The sequence below is a fragment of the Budorcas taxicolor genome, chromosome 16, assembly GCF_023091745.1.
Source record: "Budorcas taxicolor isolate Tak-1 chromosome 16, Takin1.1, whole genome shotgun sequence".
NCBI lineage: Eukaryota > Metazoa > Chordata > Mammalia > Artiodactyla > Bovidae > Budorcas > Budorcas taxicolor.
Window position 1 is genome coordinate 25144012 of NC_068925.1, and position 23793 is coordinate 25167804.

Consider the following 23793-nt stretch of genomic DNA (forward strand, 5'->3'; position numbering starts at 1 on the left):
CATGCTAATTGCTAATAATTATCTTTCATTTTCCTTCTTAAAGTAATTACTTCCTACATTACTAATTTTTATAGAGACCAACATTTACCTGCTTTGGTAGTGTCTTGGTTGGAGAAGGAAATGGCAACCCATTCCAGTATTCTTGCCTGGAGAATCCCAGGGATGGAGGAGCCTGGTGGGCTGCTGCCGTCTATGGGGTCGCACAGAGTCAGACATGACTGAAGCGACTTAGCAGCAGCAGCAGCAGTGTCTTGGTGCCTCTGTTATTTCTTGGCTCAGTTTTGCAAAGGACATTTATAGCAATTTGGAAATCTCACCTGTTTAACTGTGTCTGTTCCCTTGAATGTTATTTCTCCATCCAGGAGTTATAAAATAATTTTTAATAGCAATAAAAATAATCATATACACTATCCTGTTAGTAAAGCCTTTTATTCTTACAAAAGCAGCATGTGTTCACAATTTTAGAAAGTATAGATAAGCTGGTTCTTGTTCAAGATGTTGTTGTGGGAGGATCCTGAACTTGGCTACTTCCATGGATACACTATCTACAACTAAATATGTAACCAACCCCCTATACGTCCCACTCCATGGCTCTGTGAATCACAACCAAGCGTTAACTGAACCAGCTACTCCTGAGGAGCAAAGAGATTGAACCTCAGGCCCGAAATGATAAAAACTTCTAGAAGAAAACATAGGTGGTCTTTTTGAACCGCAACACTGTCAAACTGGAAATCAGCTACAAAAACTGTAAAAATGGAGGCTAAAAAAATGCTACTAAGTAATCAATGGCTCACTGAAGAAATGAAAAAGGAAATTTAAAAATAACTGGAGACAAAAGTGGAAACATAACAATCCAAAATCTATGGAGCACAGCAAAAACAGTTGTAAGAGGGAGGTTAATGGCCTACCTCAGGGAATAAGGAAAATTTCAACCAACATTGGAAGGACTGATGCTGAAGCTGAAACTCCAGTACTTTGGCCACCTGATGCAAAGAACTGACTCACTGGAAAAGACCCTGATGCTGGGAAAGATTGAGGGCAGGAGGAGAAGGGGATGACAGAGGATGAGATGGTTGGATGGCATCACCCACTCAATGGACAAGAGTTTAAGTAAACTCTGGGAATTGATGATGGACAGGGAGGCCTGGTATGCTGCGATTCATGGGGTCGCAAAGAGTCGGACACGACTGAGCAACTGAACTGAACTGAACCTTACACCTAAAAGAACTAAAAACATTGAGCAACAACAATCCCTAAGACAGTAGAAGGAAAAAATCATAAGAACAAAAAATAAAACAGGCCAAAAAAAAGAAAATATGAAAGAATGAAACTAAGAGCTGGTTCTTTGAAAAGACAAAATTGATAAGCCTTTCACCAGACTCATCAAGAAAAATTAAGGCCTGAATAAAGTCAGAAATGAAAAAGAAGTTATAACCAACACTACAGAAGCACAAAATATCCTAAAATTACTACAAATATATGGCAGTAAAAATGTACAACTTAGAATAAAAAAGGGATAAATTTTTAGAAACACCATCTCCCAAGACTGAATCAGGAAGAAATAGAAATATGAACAGATCAATTACCAGTGTTGAAACCGAATCATTTTAAAAAATACCTCCCAATAAACAAAGGTCCAGGACAAGAGGGCTTCACAGGTGAATTCTAGCAAATATTTCAAGAATAGTTAACACCTATTCTCAAACCGTTCCAGTGTACCAAAGAGGAAGGAACATTTTCAGAACTTATTCTATAAAGCCAGCATCACCCTGACACCAAGCCCAGACAAAACACCACAGGAAAAGAAAAGTACAGGCATGAATCAATGATTAACATAGATGCAAAAATCCTCAATAAAATATTAGCAACGTGAGTTCAACAATACATTAAAGGGCTCATACACCATCATGAAGTGAGTTTTGTCCCAAGGATGCAAGAATGGTTTGATATCCATAAATCAATTAATGTGACATACCATATTAACAAACTGAAGAACCAAACTCATGTGCTCAATATACGAAGAAAATGCTTTTGACAAAATTCAACCTCCATTTATGATAAAAATTCTCCTGAAAGTGCGCAGAGGGAAACACCTCAACACAATAAAGGTGGTATATGACAAGCCCACAGTTAACACCATACTTTACAGTGAAAACCTGACTTTTTTTCTCTAAGACAGGAATGAGAAAGGAAGCCCCCTCTCATTGTTTGGAAATGGCATTATACTATATGTATAAAATCCTAAAAATGCCACCAAAAAAGATTTTAACTAATAATTCAGTAAAGTTGCAGGGTACAAAATTAACATACATATTTTTTTTTGCATTTCTATACACTAACAGCAAACTATCAGAGAAATTAGGAAAACTATCCCATTCACAATTACATCAGAAAGAATAAAACAGGAATAAATTAAGCAAGAAGGTAAAGACCTACACATCAAGGACTATAAGACCTTGCAGAAAGAAACAGATGACTCAAACAAATGGAAAAATGTACTGTGCTCATGAATTGGCAGAATTAATGTTGCTAAAATGACCATACTATCCAAGGCAATCTACAGATTCAAATGCAATCCCTATCAAAATACCAATGGCATTTTTCGCATAACTAAGACAAATAATTCCAAAATCTGTATGGGGACACAAAAGACCCCAAATAGACAAAACAATCTTGAGAAAGAACTAGAGGTATCATGAGCCCTGATTTCAAACTATATTATAGATCTACAGTAATCAAAACAGTATGATATTGCCACAAGAACAAACACTCGGCTCAATGGAACAGAATAGAAAGCCCAGAAGGAAAGCCATGTATTTGTGGTCAATTTATGACTAAGGAGGCATACCAATGGGTAAAAAACAGCCTCGTCCATAAATGATGTTGGGAAAATTGTACAGCTACATGCAAAAGAATCAAACTGGACTACTTTTCTTAATACTATATAGAAAAATAAATTCAAAATTGATTAAAGATTTAAATGTTAAGACCTGAAACCATAAAACTCCCAGAAGAAAACACAGGCAGTATGCTCTAAAGTGAAATAAGCCAGTCACAAAAAGAAAAATACTGCTTCATTCCACTTACGTGATGTATCTCACTGTCAATTTCATAGGGACAGAAAATGAAATTATGATTGCCAGGGGCTGGGGGAAGGGGAAGCGGAGAGTTGCTTAATGGGTATAAAGTTTCACTTCTGTAAGAAGAAAGTAATTCTGAACAACAACATGAATATACTCAACAACACTGAACTCAATACTTATAAATGATTGAGATGGTCAGTTGTATATGCACACTGCTGCTGCTGCTAAGTCATGTCAGTCGTGTCCGACTCTGTGCGACCCCATAGATGGCAGCCCACTAGGCTCCCGTCCCTGGGATTCTCCAGGCAAGAATACTGGAATGGGTTGCCACTTCCTCCTCCAGTGCATGAAAGTGAAAAGTGAAAGTGAAGTCGCTCAGTCATGTCTGACTCTTCCCGACCCCACGGACTGCAGCCCACCAAGCTCCTCCATCCATGGGATTTCCCAGGCAAGAGTGCTGGAGTGGGGTGCCATTGCCTTCTCCGTGTATGTGCATATCTTATCACAATTAAGCAAAAAGAAGAGCAGCAACAACGAAAAGGGCAGAAATAAACCTAGCTCATAGGAGTCATGTCTTCACTGTAGGCTTACATGTTCTTAATCACTATTGTTTTCTAAAGTCGGCATATATAGTTTAATGGCATTGGCTTAATTTAGCAGGCATCTTCCAGTGTTTCACTTTCAAGACAGGTAATTCCAATTTTGTATACTTTCAGGTAACTTTGTATCTTAAAATCACCTTTTCTCCCCTCTTTAAGTGTACTGATTTGTGGCAAGAATACCTGCCAAGTACTAGAAAACAAGATGCTGGAGATTCTTCCCTAATGGCATTTCAAATTTACTAGCATCTAAATGGTTTCTGTTCTTTGTTTAAAAAGACAGCACCAATTCTTGTTGATGTATGACAGAAAACCACAAAATTCTGTAAAGCAATTATCATTCAATTAAAATTTTATTTTAAAAAGGCATTCCCCCAGTACTTCCCTGGTGATCCAGTGACTGAAAATTCACCTTCCATGTAGAGCTCTTAGAATATGCCTGGCTGTTTGTAAAACCCTAATAAATGTTAGACACAATGAAAGTTTGCTCTCATTATTTTTCTTATTTGTTGCCAGTATTTCTCAGCTTGCTGTTTCCCTTTTACTTTCCTTCTGCTCTCTTCTGAATTACTAGCCTATCCATTACGATTTCTTTCATCACTCAACCATAAAAAAATCTCCAATCCAGAGATTTAATAAACATTTATTTTCTTGCAATTATTAAGAAATCCAGACTGAGAAATTGGTTCAGATTTTAAAACTCTTGTAAACATTGTATTCACAGAATATCATGGACAGATGTGGCCTGAGAAATCATTTCATTCACACCCTCATTGATGAGGAAACAGAGATCAAAGATGTTGTTGTAAGTGGTTTCGTCCAACCTGGTCCAGGAAGGTTTAGCACGCTGGACTCTGGAGTCCCAGCTTGCTGTTTTGCCAGTGCTTTCTAAATCCTTCACCAACAAAGTTGAAAAATGTGAAAGTGTTAGTTGCTTCAGTTGTGTCCTACTGTTTTGGACTGTAGCCTACCAGGCTCCCCCGTCCATGGAATTCTCCAGGCAAGAACACTGGAGTGGGTAGCCATTCTCTTCTCCAGGGGATATTCTCCACCCAGGGATCAAACCCAGTTCTCCTGCTTTGCAGACGTTTTCTTTACCATCTGAGCTTACAAGGAAACCCAAATAAAGTTAGTCACTCCGTCGTGTCCAAATCTTTGCGACCCCATGGACTAGAGTCCCCCTTTATATTCCTGTTTGTGGAACCAACTTTAGAAGTTTGTTCTATTGAGCTGCATTGGAGTGATAATGCATTTGTCAAAGAGTCAGGTCAGGGTGATATAACCCCTGCCCCCATATTGAATGGATATTCCCAGAATTTCTTTAAAAATGTTGACATATTGAAATTGTTATTAGTTCCAGTTATGTGGGCTTCTCTCACAGCTCAGCTGGTAAGAATCCGCCTACAATGCAGGAGACCCTGGTTCGATTCCTGGGTTGGGAAGATCCACTGGAGAAGGGATAAGCTACCCACTCCAGTATTCTTGGGTTTGCCTTGTGGCTCAGCTGGTAAAAAGAATTCACCTGCAATGCAGGAGACCTGGGTTCTATTCCTGGGTTGGGAATCCCCTGGAGAAGGGAAAGACTACCCATGCCAGTATTCTGGGCTGGAAAATTCCATGGACTAGACTGAGCGACTGAACTGAACTGAACTGAAATACAGTCCATGGGGTCGCAGAGTGGGACAAGACTCACTTTCCAGTTATTACCAGAGAGAACCACTAGAGGGCAGAGAAACCCCCTGTCTGGGATGCAGGGCTTGTGCCCTACAACCCACAGTGGTTGGAATCCTAGGGACCTGCCTGCACAACAGATACCCCATTGCCCCTGAAAAGTGCTTGTTCTCGTGGCCCACATTCTCTAGATTTAACGAAGAGCATATTTATTTCTTCTGCCTTCTGGATTTGAGGCTAAAGTCCTTTGCTGCTTCAGTTGAATTTTGCCCTTTGATTCACTCAGGTTGTTTAATCTGGCTACAAAGACACCTCAGTTTCATTCCATTGGATCTCTCATATCAAACTGTAATGCTTTCATAAATTTTCTGGAACTTGATAGAATTCTGCATTCTTTTCACATTTTGTAAGTCTAACAAGGTCAAATCCCTAGGAATATTAAAATAACATTTTTTAAAAACCCATATCTTTTATAACTACATTCTTTTATACTGCACATATTTTTCCTCTTAGACTACTGTGATGAGCCAATGGCTTTTCATTGACTCAATTGGTTTCAATTATTTGTGGTCATTAGTTTTGTGTGTGTGTGTGCATGTTGAGGTTAAAAAGCAGTCTGGCTTTGTAGCCTCCTGGCCCATGTAACCTAAAATGTACAATTTAAAAAATACTATTCATTTAATATTGGCTGTACTGGGTCTTTGTTGTTTCACGGTCTCTACTTGCAGCAAGTGGGGCCTACTCTAGTTGCGCTGTGCAGGCCTCTCATTGCTATGGAGCACAGGCCTGTGGCATATGGGATCTTCCTGGATCAGGGAATGAACCAGTGTCTCCTGCACTAGCAGGCAGATTCTTATCCACAGAGCCACCAGCCAAAATGCACAATTTTTAAATGTGTCTTTGCTTTCTAGTAACCAGATATCGCAAGGCCGTCTAACACCTTCCTCATCCCAAGCATGCAATCAGCCAGTTTTTCCTAAACCCCATTACCTTTCCATGGAAATTGATATGAGACCAAACTATTAGCAAGAGAGGTGCTTATCTGATTTTATGCTACTAGGATGATATGACCTATAGGCCATTTCAGTAGACAGAGATGGAAAAAAATGTCCACCTCCCAATCTATCTCTCTATACACACACGTGTGTGATACATTCATAGGCATTTTTAATTTAGTCCTTATATTACTTCACAACCATAGTATTTAAATTATTAATTCTATATTTAAACTATAATTATGCCTTCTTTTCTTTTATCATAAATGACACATATAATTGTCACTGTGAAGCTCTTGATTTATAATGAAGCTAACAGAATTACTAATTTATTTTACTTGCCAATAAAAGGAAAAAGATCCCAAATAGTGATACAGTATGAATAGTAATTATTAAACTGCTAAATGAAAGTAAAATTTGTATTTGTACTTGCTTTTGTACTTAGAGTGCACCAGAGGTTATAGAGTAAAATTACTTTGGTTTAGAGAACTCTGAAATAATTCCTCATTCTGTGGCTTAGTGAAGTTCTGTCCAAATGTTTCCATTTATTTTTGGTTTGAAAGGGTCAGCATTTGACATTTCTGAGTTCTTAATATTTTAGTTCTTGCTTTTTACTTTGGGCTATATTCAGCCACAGGCAAAGAGTAAGTCAGTTTTATAACTTCATATCATTAAAATAAATAGAAATAACCGTTACATTTCAGTCTTCTGAGTATTGACCAAGAATTTCATTTAGTTGTTTTATGGCTCACCTACAATGACTCTAGGCATAGCTATAGGTGTAAAATTTATATATGTGCATTCTGGACAAACCCAGACAAGCCCATGATGACAAATTCATCCTATTCAATTTCTCTTAATATGTTTAGAATCTTCATGTCTCTAATTAAATTTTCATGTCTCTAATTAAATTTTCATTGTACTAAGTTCTATCCTAATATGAGTTTTTTAATAATCTTCTCTGTTCCCTACCCCTACCAAATTCACATTTCTTCCCTCTTCCTCCTTTCTAATTAATACATCATTCGTGCTAAGTATTATTACATGAAATTAAATAATTACTTGGTTTTACTATATACAAGCCGAAACAGTTTTCTGTGTTGCCATTTTCTAAATATAGTACCAGTTATTAAGATATTTTAACACACATCCAGGAAAAATGATGTTATTTATTATATTAGAATGTATATATATATTTACTATGCATATTATATTTATATATATAAATATTTGAATGATGCACTGTTGGCAAAGGAGAATGCATATCAGTGCAGATTTTTCAGGTTTAGTCAGAAATATTCTTTTAACTCATAAGGTCATAATTCTGACTTTTTTCTCTACACATACATTTTTCTGTTATCAATATTCAGTGCAAATAGCTTGGGAGTTTTCCAAGTCATCGGTGGCTTTTGAATAAATCCAACCAAATAAGATACAATTTTATTATAGTGTTGAAGGATGATTTTGACTATTACATGTTCTACTTTAAGGCTTTATCCACAGGTGAATTCTGATGTAGAATGATGCACTAGTGGTGGATACAGGGGAGTCTTGGTGAATGGAATTCCAGAGAGTGACAAGCTCTCACGGACAGGCAGGCAGGCGTGCAGCCTGCATTTTCTGGGCAAGTCGCTGAGCTGTGCGTGGGGACCAGAGAAGGGGGCCTGCTTGGCACTGAGAGGCGATGCATGCGGGTGAGGAGGAAAGAGCCAAGCTTTTAGTTACGTGGGGCTGGCAAGCTAGACTGGAATCTGGAAATGCCCCAAATAGAAAATAAATCACTTAGCCCTGCGATGGTTCTCTTATCCCCAGAACTGTGCTGAGAAAGCGGCAAAGGGGCTGCGCTGGGAAGCACGTGGGCTTTCTCGAACTTTCCAACCGTGGTGGATGCCAGAGCCCTACTGGAGTTGAAGCCAGGGGTGAACAAATGCTGACGCTGTGCGCCAGTTCCCTTCCAGCCCCAGTGCCTATAAGATCAAACACCTTGGCCTCTTGACGCTGGTGACCCAGAAGTTTGAGGTTTGGGCTAATCAGAAGTGTTATTGTTGCTGTTCAGTCGCTCAGCCGTGTCTGACTCTTTGCGACCCCATGGACTGCAGCCCACCAGGCTCCTCTGTCTGTGGGATTTCCCAGGTAAGAATACTGGCGTAGGTAGCCATTTCCTCCTCCAGGGGATCTGCCCCACCCAGGGATCAAACCCAGGTCTCCTTTGTTGCAGGTAGATTCTCTACTGTCTGAGCCACCAGGGGAGCCCCTCTTTCTTCCCAAATTCATATATTTTTTGCAAAACAAAAGATATAAAACCTTTATAGGTCTACATATGGAAACTTTATTTTCAATTAAATATCTGTAACTATCTTAGGCAAGTTAATTCAAATAAACAATTGTTTTTAAGACTCTGAGATAGCTTAAGCATTTTTTATTTTAACATTTTTTATAATAACCGATGATACATTTTCACGAATCTGTCTGCGATTTAGGAGACCCAGGTTCAATCCCTGGGTTGGGAAGGTCCCCTGGAGAAGGGAATGGCTACCCACATCAGTATTCTTGCCTGGGAACATGCTATCCCTTGGGCTAATTATTAGCAGGGTCTGAATTATTACCAGGAAGGAAAGATTCCTAAGGATGGGCTTTCAGCCCTTTCCACTCCCTTTCCTGGGAGCAGAGGCTGGGAGATGAGCATCCCCCAGAGTCCTTTGAGTACTGGAGGGAATTTAACAAGTTAACTTATAATCGGGGGCACTTTTGAGAGTTTTGAAAGACAGATTAGAGTGAAAGCCCTGTTTCTGCTGTTTTTGCTGCTTCTGCTAGTAAGCACAGCCCTGCAGGTGTTGAATTTCTCTGAGGGAGGAGAGAGGATTAATTTTAAATCAAGTTCAAGTCTCTGGGTATTACATGGAATTGGATATTGTAAGATTTAAAATTATATAAATTGAGAACATATTTGCAACTTTGGGCTTTGATTATGAGATCAGAATATATATATATATAGTACTGTCATGTAGAAACAAGCCATGTAGAAACAAGGAAACCACATCCCACTATGAATAACTTCTAAAGAGATGATAGTGAGCAATGTAACATGGGTTCTGATTACATGTCTTTGAGTCCTGTTTGCTCAGTGATTATAGAGACTTAATTTGGGGATCAATTTTCAATTGCTCTAGTGTTTTAACAGGCAAGCTAAATGTTGTTGTGATATTAAAAAATTATTTTGTTTGGACAAAAACACACCATATGGGGACTTTCCTGGTGGTCCAGTAGCTAAGAATCCACTTTGCAATGCAGAGGCTGTGGGTTTGATCCCTGGTCTGGGAATGAAGATCCCACATGCTGTGAGGCAACAAGAGAAGCTCATGTACTGTAGCAGAGACGCAGTATAGCAAAAAAAAAAAAAAAAAAAAACCCACAGGAAACAAACAAAGCACATTCCACAGACATTTCACCTATATCTCCATTTGTTATGTAGTTGGGAGTGGAAGAGTCTCTGAAGTCCATTTTTCACATAGAAGAGGGACAATTAGAGTCTGTTTTTGTTTATAAGTTGATAGTTTAGTTACAACTCCATAGATCAAGTTTCCCATAATCTTTTAACCGTCAGTACTGTTTTATTTCATTTACAAACTTAATAAAATTTAACAGTCACTGTAATGGGTTTTTATCATTCACTTCATTTAATTATCTTAAACATTTTAAGTGACTTTTATAAACAATATAAGTGATTTTCTTTTCAAGTCCTTCAACTTTGTACAGGACTATTAACTCATAAATGTAGTAAATTAATTTATTTTTATATTCAAGTTAAACTTATCAGTCTAAATAAATTATTTGATTTTAGAATTTAAATTGAAATAAAAAAACTAATTTTTGATACTCTACTATGTTAAATTATGACTATTGTATATACTTCTAGTAGTATATTCCAAACAGTTCTTAAACATATCATACATTTTGATAGTATTAAAATATTAATGAAATAATAATACATTGTTTTTATACTTAATGCTAAATTTCCAAGAATTAACAGGTATTCACCTACATAAGAAAGTAAGATATCCCAAACAGATTGAGATCCACAGTAATCTGAGAATGCATGTCTACCAGAGTGATATTCTTGAAAATTGTGATTTTAAAGATTACTTCATATGATGTCATATGCTCGCGCCAGAATTAACTTTTCCAGCCCTGTTGGTTTGCCTCCCTTTTTCACTGGAGTCAGACTGTGATGAACACCATCCATTCACTGGTTTGTGTTTCTGAATGTTTCCTTAGCATAGGCACGTGGAAAGTTACAACTGTTTTTCAGAACTCAATAAATATTTTCTGATTGCCTTTCCAATAGCCTATCTCTAGTTTGCATTCCATTGAATACTGTACTATAGCCATCATTTCACCATATCCTCACCAGCACTGAATATTGCTCAGTCGTGTGGGACGCTTTGCAACCCCATGGACTGTAGCCTGCCAGGCTCCTCTGTCCATGGGATTTCCCAGGCAGGAATACTGGAGTGGGTTGCCATTTCCTTCTCCAGGGGATCTTCCCGACCCAGGGATCGAACCCAGGCGGGTTCCATCCTGCATTGCAGGCGGACTCTACCATCTGAGCCACCGGGGAAGCCCACGATCTTCATTACTATCATCTTTTCCATCACCATTATCACCATCATCATCATCTCTGCCAGTCTGCACGTGGGCAAAGGAAGTCTCACTAGTTGGGGTTCACTTCTTTCGTTGTAAGTGTGGTTGAACGTGCTTTGCATGTTAATTGTCCATTGACCTTTCGAGCTATCCCTCACCCAGTGGCCGGGATCCTGGCCGCTGGGGCCTACCAGCCGAAGGCCAGGCCCGGTGGAGCCACCGCCATCCCAGGCCCCACGGCCAGGGGGCGCTGCGACGCCAAGTCCTCCCGCCCCGTCCGGGTTGGCCTGGGCTGGGCTGGGCCGGGTCGCGTTGGGCAGCGGTGGGCGGCGCGGCTAGAGGTGCGGGCTGGGAGCAAAGGTTGGTGTCTTTACGCCCCGACCTCAGCCGAAGGGCCCGCAGCATCATGACGGTGGGAGCCAGACTCCGAAGCAAGGCGGCGAGCAGCCTCCCGCGCTGCGGGCCCCTGGCCCGGGGGCGAGGGCGGACGGAGGGGGACGAGGAGGCAGCCGCTATCCTGGAGCATCTGGAGAGCGGGGCGGAGGCGGCGGAGAGCGAGGGGAGCGCCCGGCGCCCGGAGTCCCGGGGCGCGCGGAGGGTGCACCTCGCCGTCCTCCCAGAGCGCTACGAGCCGCTGGAGGAGCAGGTGCCAAGCGAGAAGCCCAAGAAGAGGTACCGGAAGAAGCTGAAGAAGTACGGCAAGGTAGGCATTCAACCGCCACCAGTGCCCTGGGTGGGGCATCCGCCGTCCGCCAGAGAGCTGAAGTCCGATCCCTACAGCCTGACGCTCTCAGCCTCTCTGCCCTGCCCTGCTCCCGCGCCCGCCACCGCCCTCCCGCCCCCCGCCATTCTCTCCTGGAGCCCCGAAACGGCTCCTTGAACTGGGCGGTGGGGCGAAAGTGACTGCGCAGAGGGATCGTAACTAAACGAAAGGTTTCCCTGCTCACAGCTCCCCGGCTTCCCCCATGCTGGCGTGTGAATAACATTACCAAGGGTCGATTACCAGGTGGTTCTGGCCCTAGGGGTGTCTTCCCACTCTCCTGTGTAGTCGGGAGGACAGGAATCAGTGTCCCTATTTTACAGATGGGAACACTGAGGGATTAGCGTGTTTCGGTGACTTGTAGAAGATGGCCCAGTTGGAAAGCAGGGAGTTACAACCCAGTTTATCCTCTCAAGGACATCCCACTAGCTGAGAATTGTTGGCGTTATTCCCCTAAATATTCTCAAGGTGATTTGCAGGGCCTGGGAGCGCAACAGTCCCTAAGTATTCACTCACTGAATCTACTTTTCTCCCAGTGTGTTTCTCTGCAAAAATACTGTCACTTGCCTGGGGGTGGGGGTGGGGAGGGGGAAAGACAGTGAGAGAATAAGAATATAGGATACAACGGGAGTTTCTTTCTCAGAGATCAAAGCCCCAAAGCAATTCCCAAGTTCTTCTGCCTGCAAACCCTTAAAGCTCCTGCTGCCTCAGGCCCCTGGAGCTGGACAAGGCAACAGGAGTTCACTCTGTCTCGGCCAAAGGGCAGGAGCTCCACCTCATTTTTGTCCCTCCACTTATCTGTGTCCTCCAGCAATCTCTTATCATACCTGAAATTGACCAGTCTCCACACCTAGCAACTGAGCTTTGTCATCTTCTTTAAAGGTGCGTCAGCAGCTCTGGGACCAGTAAACAAGTAGGCAGTGGTAAAGTATATTAATAAATGTATATTAGCAAAAGTATAAAATTGGGACTTTCAGGCTTAGAGTCATGCGAGGATGAATCATCCTTTTTCCTTTTTTACCCAGTTGAGCACCAAAAAAGTCATTGTTTGCCTCAGTTGGTGAACTGATAAATGTGTGAATCCCAGCTCAGAGGCTGGCTGAGCTGAAGATGCTTTGGGAGTTCTAACAATGTGCCAGACGTTGCGCTGAGCACTAGAGATCTAAAATGGGTATGATGTAGTCGTGCCCTAGTGGAGTCTTCCTGGGGAGACGCTGGCATATGGGTCACTGCCCTGGAGCTACATGGAAAGAGCCTGGGCATTTTATCTTCAGGAACGAGGTTGTAAAGTCAAGTTTTTCAGATCAGTGGTGACATGGAAACTGGGCACAGAAGGATGAGTCAGGGTTTCACAGGTTAATGATGAGGTACTGGTTCACATTCACTAGCATGATTATTATTAGGAAAAAAAAAAACAGAAAATAGCAAGTGTTGGCGAGGATGTGGAAAGTTAGAATTCTTGTGAGTTGCTGGTGGAAATGTAAAATGGGGCAGCTGCTGTGAAAAACAATTTAGCATTTCCTCAAAAAATTAAACACAGAACTAACATATGGCCAGTGTATAAATACACAATAAGGACCTACTGTAACTAGCACAGGGAACTATAGTCAATATCTTGTAATGACCTATAATGAAAAACAATCCAAAAAGGAATATATATATTGGTGGCACAGTGCTAAAGAATCCGCCTGCCAACGCAAGAGATGAAGGAGACTTGGGTTCGATCCTTGGGTTGGGAAGATCCCCTGGAGGAGGAAATGGCAACCTGCTCCACTATTCTTGCCTGGAAAATTCTATGGACAGAGGAGGCTGGCGGGCTATAAGCCCGTGGAGTCACAAAGAGTTGAACACAACTGAGCACGTATGCTCTCATGCTCACACACATGCACCATATGTAATAGTAGTTCCAGTAATTCCACTCCTAGGTGTATACCCAAAAAAGAACTGAAAATAGGTACTCAAACAGATATATATGCATACATGTTCACAGCAGCATCACAATAGCCAAAGAATGGCAACAACTCAAATGTCCATCAATTGATAAGCGGGTAAACAACATGTAGTACACACGCGGTGGAATATTATTCAGCCATGAAAAGGAATCAAGTGCATGCTACAACATGGATGAAACACGGTGCTAGTTGAAAGCAGCCAGACATACAGGGTCACATATCATGCGTATGATTCCATTCATATAAAATATCCAGAATAGGTAAATCAAGAGAGACAGGAGGCAGATGGTTGCTTGCCAGGGACTGGAAGGAAGAAGAAATGCAGAGCAACTGCTTGCTGAATGTGTGTGGGTTTGCCTTTGGGGTTGATGGAAATATTTAGAAGTAGATAGGCCCCTTACCCTATGCTAACCTGTGTCCCCGAGTAGGGTCACCCCAGGGCTGTTTTGGGTCCAGCGTCTGGCAGGAATCTCTGGGCTCTGAAGGCTGGGTGCCCGGGACTCTTGGTGGTCAGGGGCCCCAGTTGATTTTGAAGTAACAGAATATTCAGATGGAGCCTGGGTTGCTGGGAAAGTCCCTGTTTTTGGAGTGAAGGAGGTGGAAGTACTTTGCTCTTACAGTCTGCTGGGTGCTCCGTTGCACACACAATGTGCCAAAGCTCTGACTCTTCTTAACGACCTTGGAAAGCCCACAGACTCCCATTATGCAGTGAAGGAAACTGGAGTTTCAAGAAGTTAAGCTCTTTGTTCAAGGCTGCACAGCTTGAGAGAAGCCGAGCTGGGCGTCAGGACCCTCTCCTGGCCTCTGCCTGTGCGGAAGCAGTTAGGATGGAGGCAGGAGGGGGTTAAGGGCACCAAACCCCAAATCTACATTCATATAGGAGGTCGTCTTTCCCAGGCACCTCTGGGAGCCACAGGGAGAGGTGTAGGTTAAAAAAGTTACTAAATTTTGTTAATCGGGCTGCTTGAAGGGAGTTAGGAGAGGGGAAACACAGGGTGTGGAATGCCCTTGAGCTCAAGAAGGTATTGGCCACACGTCTAAGTAGAGGGTTAGGACATGGGCCCTGGAGCCGGACTGCCAGGTACAAGCTGTGCTCAGCCTCCTACTGGTTGTGTGACCTTGGGCTCTGCTCTCCTTTCTGCCTTGGTTTCCTCTCTGTCACATGGACTGTGGTAAGGAGTGAATGAGTTCATCCACGCAGAGGTCTTGGAACGCACCTGGAATGTGATGACGGTCCTATGACTGTTGTTGGCTGTTTTCTAAGAGATGGACGAGAGGCCCCATACGACTGGTTCTTTTCTGATTTTGTTTAATGAGCTGTGTCTCAGGGGGCAAATATCAGCTCCCTGGAGACGGAAATGGCAACCCACTCCAGTATTCTTGCCTGGAGAATCCCGTGGACAGTGGAGCCTGACGGGCTACATACAGTCAGTCCATGGGATTGCAAAGAGTTGGATAAGACTGAGTGACGAACACTTAGTTGACCAGCCACCTCAGCTTTGTGCCTGGGATGTGAAGACTGGATTTTATATTCCAGGGAAAAGGGCCTTTGTTGAGAACTGGTTTCCTTTTGGAAACTGGATGGGGCAGGAAATCCCTGACATCCTTGGGGATTAGTTGAATGCCCGGGAACCCCTAGAAAAGCCACATTCCCTGTATTAGATTCCCTGTAACAGATTACCACAAATACAGTGATTTAAGACGACACAAACTTGCTTTCCTACAGTTCTGGAGACCAGAAGTCCAAAACCGGCCTTTCTGAGCTTCAGTCGGCAGGCTGATTCCTTCAGGAGGCTCCAAGGGAAACCATTTCTTTGCTCTTTTCAGGTTCTAGAGGTGCCCCCCTCCCTGCCACCCCACTCCACATCCAAGGCCACTGGCATAACATCTGCAGGTCTCTTTCTCTCTGTCCTTCTGCTTCTGTCACTGCAGTGCCTTCTCTCTGAGTCCTCCAGAATCACTTTTATAAGACTGGCTCTTCTTATTTGCATCCTTATGTTAATAAAGATATAAGAATCCTTATAATGATCAGGCTCCCCTAGATAATCCATAATCCATGGTAGTCCCTCCAATTCAAGATCCTTCATCAACTGATGTCTGCAAAGTCCCTTTTGCCAAATGAGGTGGCCTATACACAGATTCTGGGGATTAGGGCTCTTGGAAGAAGGTATTATCCAACCCTCCACACTGTCCTGTGATCCCCCAGGCCCCTCTGCCCTTCTGAGAGATCATTTGGTTTGAAAAAGCTCTACTCAGATCAAAGATTGCAAAATCTGCTCCCTCCAGTGACACTGAATTGGTCGATGGTAATATTTCGCATTTCTTTGCATCACATTTCTCAAGTTCTGTGTTTTGACTATGTTCTAGCTAATGAGCTATTTTAGTAACATCTTTTTCTCATTGGCAAAGATGAAGTGACATGCAGTTTTTTAAAAATAGCAGGCAGAAGGAAGTGGATGTACAAATACCCATAATGTCAAGTTTAATGAAGGCCATCCATGATTCTAGGGGCTTTGCTTATAAAGGGTGCTCTGGACTGTTAGAGGACAATTTTTGTGGTTATTTCAAACAGGTAAGTAAAATTCTCCCACTGAATCTTATCACACATTTATAGAGATGTATCTTTTAGTAGCATCACCTCCCTACCCTGGACATACACCCTAATGTCCCATTGAGAAGTTGATGACACCGTGTCCCAGGAATCAGTGTCTAAAAAAGCCATCAAAATTACCTTCATCTCCCAGAACTCCTCCTTTGGCCTGAGAGCAACCAAAGGAAACACCCAGGCCCTTTCTGGGTGCTGGGCATACAGTATTGAGCAGGACCTCATTCTGTTATCCCGAGGCCAATGAAAGCCGAGATAAGCCAGACATCATAGGAAAGTACAGTCTTAAGAAACTTCCCTGAACAGACAACAAAATATCTTAGATTTTAAAATTACTACCACAAACCTAAACTACTATAAAGTAAAAAGAAGCAGAAGTTATTTTCCAATAAAGCTAACTGATCTTTGGGGGCATTTGTACTGCTGGATTTGGTGCCAGGCACTGTTCTAGTGGGCTTCGCTCGTAAAGAACCCGCCTGCCAATGCAAGAGACAGGATTCAGTCCCTCCTGGAGAAGGAAATGGCTACCCACTCCAGTATTCTTGTCTGGGAAATCGCATGAACAGAGAAGCCTAGCGGGCTGCAGTCCATGGGGGTCTCAAAAGAGTCAGACACAACTTAGCAACTAAACAACTGTTCTAAGTACTTTCCTTGCACAAACCCATTTAATCCTCTTTACCCAGTGAGGTGGTTACCAAATATTCTCATTATATAGGTGAAGACACTGAGGCCAAGGAAAGTTAAGTAAGTGACGGGGGTGGACTTTATGCCCAGGCCGCAAGCAACTGCAAGGTTACATCTGCCTTCATGAAAGAAGGGAAGTGTGTGTGGGGGTGAAGGACACAGACCCTGAGATGAGATTTCTTTGGGATTGAAGTTCAGCTCTGCCTCTTACCAGCTGTATAATCACAAGTAGACTTAACTCCTTGGTGCTTCCTTCTTGTTGAAGCCTAATAACCAAAGGCCTCTAGGAACATACGAGTAGCCAGTTGAAGTTAGATTTGTCTATTTGTTGCAGCAAGGAAGAGTGTTTGCCAGAGGAATCATGAGTCCTCAAAAAGGAGAGACCTCAAATAGAGAGGTAAATATTTGAGTCAGAGCCAAAGATATAAATTTGGAATTTATCAGCATACAGGAAATACTCAAAGTCACTGGAGATGGGTGACATCACCTGTGGAGAAATTCTAGGCCAAAACATGTTTTAAAATAAAAAATAAGGAACAGTACTGAAGAATAACATTTTTAAGTTTGATTGAAGGAATAATCCAGTGAAGAAACCTGAGGAGGGCCATTAAAAAAAAGAACAAAATAATGCCATTTGCAGCAACATGTGTGGGCCTAGAGATCACCATACTGAGTTGAGTAAGTCAGAGTCGAATATCACATGATGCCACTTACATGTGGGGCTTCCCTCGTGGCTCCGCTGGTAAAGAACCCACCTGCAATGCGGGAGACCTGGGTTCGATCCCTGGGTTGGGAAGATACCCTGGAGAAGGGAAAGGCTACCCACTCCAGTATTCTGGCCTGGAGAATTCCATGGACTGTGTAGTCCATGGGGTCACAAAGAGTTGGACACGACTGAGTGACTTTCACTTTCATATGTGGAAACCAAAAAAAAAAGAGAGAGAGATAACAAATGCACTTATTTACAAAATAGAAATAAACTCACAGGCATAGAAAACAAGCTTATGGTTACCAGAGGGGGAGGAGGGGTAAGTTAGAAATTTTGAATTAGCATATACACTACTGTACATAAACTAGATAAACAACAAGAACCTACCCTATAACATGGAACCATATTCAATATCTTATAATGACCTATAATGGAAAAACATCTGAAAAAGTCTATATCTATCTATATAGATGGATATATAATATATCCTTTTTACAATGTTTCAGACATACAGCACATGATCCTGTCATATATATATAAATTGCCTGGAGAATCCCCATGGACAGAGGAGCCTGGCAGGCTGCAGTTCATGGGGTCGCCAAGAGTTGAACACAACTGAGTGACTAAGCACAGCACACACATATATAGATATATTTATATGGAGAACTGAACCACTTTGCTGTATATCTGGAACACTGTAAATCAACTATACTTCAATTTTTAAAATGTTAAAAAAAACAGAATAGAAAGCTGAAGAAGGGCTTCGTGTGAGGTAAGGGGAAAGTCAAAATGACTGTTTGATGAAGTATCCAAAGCGGCCGAGAGTCAGGGGGAAGACAAATAAGTGCTCATTGGCTCAGGCAACATGGCGGTGGCGGATGGCCACGGCCAATCCGTCCTGGATGGGTCAGAGTAGAGGACAAAGGAGTAAGGAGGGGGAAGTAGAGGCAGTGTGTGCAGATGACTCTTTCCATTGGCTTGGCGTGACGCGGGCAGGGCCTAGAGAAGGCTGCCGAGTCAAGGGGACAGCTGAGCATATGTGTAAGCTAAGGGGGGTGACCCAATGGGGAGGAAGAGGGTGATGATGTTGGAGAAGGGAAAGCTGAGGGCAAGGGGAAGAGGGTAACAGCAGCAAGTGTCCAGGGAGTGGCCGTAGGGGTACCTTTGCCCACTGGGACAGGGCTAGGTGGGAGGAGAAGTCAGGGTGGGTGTAGACAGTGGCAGATCATGACTGGGTTCCCCAATGACTTCTGACCTCCTCATCTAATGAGCATATGGACACAGTGTGTGTTCGTGTGCGCTGGGGGCTTGTGGAGAAGGGAAGAGGTAAGAAATCCTATCTGGGAGAGAAGGACAGTCGGCCTCCTGGACCAATGGACCAGGCTGGGCAGGCAGTGTTGGTGTCAGAGGGAGGCTTGCAATTGTGATCAGGGATTTTGAGTGGTCATTGGAGCTGGAAGCATTGAGGATGGACAGACAAGATGTATGATGACGTCCAGGTCACCTCCACGAGTGCCGTCGTCATGGAGACAGAAGTTGGGGTTGGGGAGAGAAAGGGGAGGGGCAACAGCACGGCCAGTATTAGCTGGTGGTGGTGGTCTTCATTCCTCTGTTGCGACTGCACTTGAATCCCTTGGATACCCTCTGACTGGCACCAAGCCTTGAAGACAAGGAGGAGGGAGAATGGATACCAAGAAAGTAAGGCCCAGCCCTTACCATTAAGGAGTGTAGAATTATATCAGGAATCCCAAACCATGGGCGCAACAATGACAGAGCTGCGGGAGACTTTAGAGACACAAAATGTGGGTCAGAGGGGGCGTGTCCTGGGCTTAGAGGGAGGGCGGGGTGGGCTTTCAGCTCAGGTGAGTGAAGGAAAACTTGACCCAGCCCTCCTCCGATCCTGTAACTTCGCTTGAACAGAGGAGAGTGGGCTTTGTTTCAAATAATACAACACTGTTGGTTTGGTTTAAATTGTTAAAAATATGTATTTGGCTGTGCCAGGTCTTAGTCGTGACATGTGAGATCTAGTTCCCTGACCAGGGATTGAACCCAGGCCTCCAGCATGGGGACCATGGAGTCTCTGACACTGGACCACTAGGGAAGTCCCCTGGTTTGGTTTTAGAACTAGCAGCTTCATGGTTGTCTCCAAGATCTCTGAATTACCTGGAAACTTGTGGGGCTGGAAAGCCCTTGTCAAGGTGCTGAGGTCTGGTCTGGTCTCCCGCATGTTCTTCTGATGGGGTTCCATGTGGGGTGCCAGAGAGGTGGGAAATTGCTGACTTGCTTGTTTGCCCTGGGAAAGTGAGGCGACATGACTCTGTATGTATGGCACAATTGTGCACGAAAGATCACAAAGTTGCCGCATCTAACCCTTTGCTTTTCATCTCTGTTCCTAAAAAATAGAACGTTGGGAAGGTTATCACCAAAGGATGCCGCTACATCGTGGTCGGCCTGCAGGGATTCGCCGCCGCCTACTCCGCCCCATTCGGGGTGGCCACCAGCGTGGTGTCGTTCGTCCGCTAGTGGGAGCTGCCTGGGCGGACCCCGCAAAAATAATCGGAAGCCTCTGTTCTGGGAACAGTGTGAACCCAGGAGCATTTCAGACTTGAACCCACAAAATACTCGGAAGAGAAAAAACTGTCTTGGTTGAACTGGACGAATGTCGTGGATGAGTCATCCCCATCCATCTGCTGAGCTTCCACATCTCTCGGACACAGGTGGCCCTGGTGGACAATCCTGCAGAGAATTAGGCCGAGGCCAGGTTTGGGATTAGCAAGAGTTTGCTAAAACCAGAGCTCCCCATGAAAGAGGCAAACACTTGGCAGGAGCCAGTCCTCTGGGGGGGCAGCAGAGTGGTGATTAGGGATAGAGTGGGAGGTGGGGGATTTTGATTTGGAGTGAACCAATTTGCTCGATTCTGGAAAGTTCTCAGGCTGACAGAGCTCCCAGCCCGTGACTGCCTCAGTTCTGAGGGCACCCAAGGAAATGTTTGTTCCTAAAGTCATCCCCCCATCTCCTTTCTGCCCTCCTTTGCCACTAAAAGTTTAATTACAGGCTTGAGAAGAAGGAGGAAAGAAAAATCTCTTTGAAGGTGCCGGTGCTTTGAAAACCATGTTGACACTGTGTCACGACTGTTTCAAGTAGATGAAGGCTTGTCACTTTCACTCTCTCTGACATGAATGTGCAGGTGGTGATGGGGGAAGGAGGATCAGCAAGTTCAAGTGCAGGTTGTTTGAGGGAGGGAGGGCTCCTAAGTGCTGCTGGGCCCGGCCCAGCCCATTCCAGCTTGGCCACACGTGGGGCTGGCCAGACCCCACCTGCAGGCAGATAGCCAGCTGAGGTCGTGGGCTTCCTGACCCAGCTATCAGGTACCATCAGCCCCGTCATCGTTGGCGTCAAACCGACAGCGGGTGCTCTGTCTTGAGAGAGAAACACCTAGAAAGGAAAGTGTATGATTTAGAAAAGGAACCAGAAAGTAGGAGAAGGTATGAAGGAAGCAGAAGAAGGATGCTGGATGAGAGAAGTGGAAGCACGGGGACCAGCTCTGGGTTATCAGTGTTGGAAAGTCTTAGGCTCTGGATGTGGGCGAGGGGAGGCTAGGTGGTCAGCGGTGCCACGCTGATGCTTCCAGACCCTCTGAGGCCCGTGAGCTCACATTGGCTGCCCTTGGAGTAGCCTTTCCTCTCCTGTGCTGCCCAGTTTGACATCATCTCAGCTGGGTTCAAAAAGTTGGGGTGGGTGAGAGTCCTCGGCCTGGAGGATGATCTGTGGACTGCCACTGAGTCATAGGATAGGGAGGTGCCCACTGTCAACCCCCACAACACGCCCCTGTTCTGACCTGGTTTCCAGAATAATACTTCCCAATTCGAAATAGTTATTATGAACCAGTCTGCAGGCTCGGTGACGACACCTACTTGTTTCCCCGTGAAGTTTAACTGGGGAATGAAGGCTCAGTTGCTCACGCTTCACCCGTCAAACCTAGCTAGGAAGTGGAGAAGGTTGGAAGACAGACAGACAGATGGACAGAAAGAGGAATGAGTGGAAGGGAGAGTGTTGTAGCTGTAAAGCTAGGTTCTGCTTCATATCCTGGAGGCTCATCACTGAAGGTGAGCTGGGACCTAATTCCTGCATCATTCTTATTTGTGAGGAAAAGAGAATAGAAATGGCCCTGTATTAGCGCCAATTGGCACATTTTCACACATGTCAGATAATTGTAGCATGCCCGGCCACACTGGGAGTCGGGGAAAAGGCGACATCAGTGAAAAGAAAAGCAGAGCTTCGTTTAGTGGAAAAGAGAGTCACAGGAAAGGCAGATGGGGGAAGCAGCCCGCGTGGGTTGGGAGCACGCCTTCCTGTTGGCCCAGCGCTGCTGACTTGACCCAGAGAACCCTGTTGAGTTTCTCGGATGTGACCTGGGAGGGACAAGAACGGCCAAGGCCCATCCAAGGGCGAGCCGCCCATCCGAGGGCGAGCCTCCCACCCCAGCCCCAAGTTAGAGACACTGCAAGGGCAAACACATTTGGCCCTGACGTTTTGGAATTCTGGTTAAGAATTAACCCAGAAATTTCAAAAGTCGAAACTTCCCAGAACCATCCCTGTGAAGGTCTGTGCACAGAAGATGAACCATTCTAAACAGTCACTCAGCTGAGTTGTCATTTCCTCCGAGACAGGGTACCCATGCTGCAGCTTACCTTTCTGCCTTTTCTTTCTCTTCAGTTTTGTTTGTTTGTTTAATATCAGCATCCACACTCTACTAAAAATTGAATTTTAGAGCTTTCCCTTTACATGATTGACCAAGAGGCTTCTTTTGTATGCTTTTCTCATCATAGTCTGTAAATAAAAGACCTGATTTGTCTAATGTTTCTGTGTGTGAAGTTTTACTCCTCCACCCCAGAGAGTGAGGGACACCTCCCTGGGGCCCCCAGCAGGAGCCCAAGGCTTCTCCCCAAGACCAAGGGAAGGGGTAGGGACTCTGACTCCCTGGACAGAAGGTGGGGGTGGTGAGTTCTCCAGAAGCTCAGTAGAAGAGGTGTCTATGTAGGAGCCTCAGCTCATGTGTTGGTTAAAAATGAAGATTTCCAGAACCTCCAATTTGGATTTAGAGAGTCTAGAGTGGGGCCAGGAATCTGCATTTTCTACCACAGTCTAGAAGATTTTGGAGTAGTCATTGATCTGCCTGAACTGGGAGATGCTGGTGCCAGAGACAGCTGCAGGTTGCATGGGCCAGTGTACTCCAAGACGGGACCTGGGGTCAGCCAGGGGTCAGTGCTTGATGAGCCCATGAAGCATGCACTCACTCAGCCCTGCTGGAGCATCCGGACGAGCTGACGGACCATCCAGGCAGGGTAGGGGCCACGCATGTCAACCCACCCTGAGGCTTATTACAAAGCAGAAGCCAGATCCCTGAGGTCCTCCGTTGCCTTGGAATCACCCATACTGGCCCCCTGCTCAGCTCCTGTGCTTTGTCAGAGAAGCTCCAACTGGTGTCTGACCAAGAAGCACCCTGAAGCAGGACTTGAACTCACACCTCCCCGTGCGTTCACCAGTATTCCTCCTGGGCATGCAGTGCCCTCAGCAGAAAGTGGTTGTGGGGCTGGGAAGCCATCAATGCAATTTTAGATTCAGGCAGCTGCTGTGACAGGTTTTGCACCTGTCATGCCTCCCCCATCCTTCTGCAAGAGCAGAGATGAACTGAATTTAACTTTGTGATGCCATCATCCCCCAAAATGTTGTGAAACGGTTATAGGCGTTCCTGTAAGTTTATTTTATAATGCCATGCCCTCCTCCAGGGGATCTTCCCGACCCAGGGATTCAAACCAGTGTCTCCTGCAGCTCCCGCATTGCAGGTGGATTCTTTATAGCTGAGACACTGGGGAAGCCGAATACAAATTATACACAGAGTTAAAACAAATGCCCTCAGCATCCTTGTATAGGCTGCATCCGAGAGGCTCTGTGATTTTGCCAAAAGCCTAGATGGTTCCTGAATAAGAAAAGCTCAAACTCCCTGACCACTCAGAGTGGAAATGGGGGAAAATTAATAATGCATGGCCCAACAATCCCACTACTGGGCATATAGCCTGAGAAAATCATAATT

General features: G+C 44.2%; 1 protein-coding gene across 1 annotated transcript; it reads left to right on the forward strand.

Moving 5' to 3' along the window:
* Nucleotides 1-11342: 11342 nt before the first annotated feature.
* Nucleotides 11343-22520, forward strand: C16H1orf115 (chromosome 16 C1orf115 homolog). Its single transcript, XM_052653799.1, has 2 exons — nucleotides 11343-11692; nucleotides 20103-22520. The coding sequence occupies exons 1-2, from the start codon at nucleotides 11396-11398 to the stop codon at nucleotides 20220-20222; spliced, it is 417 nt and encodes a 138-aa protein (XP_052509759.1). The 5' UTR covers nucleotides 11343-11395; the 3' UTR covers nucleotides 20223-22520.
* Nucleotides 22521-23793: the final 1273 nt, after the last annotated feature.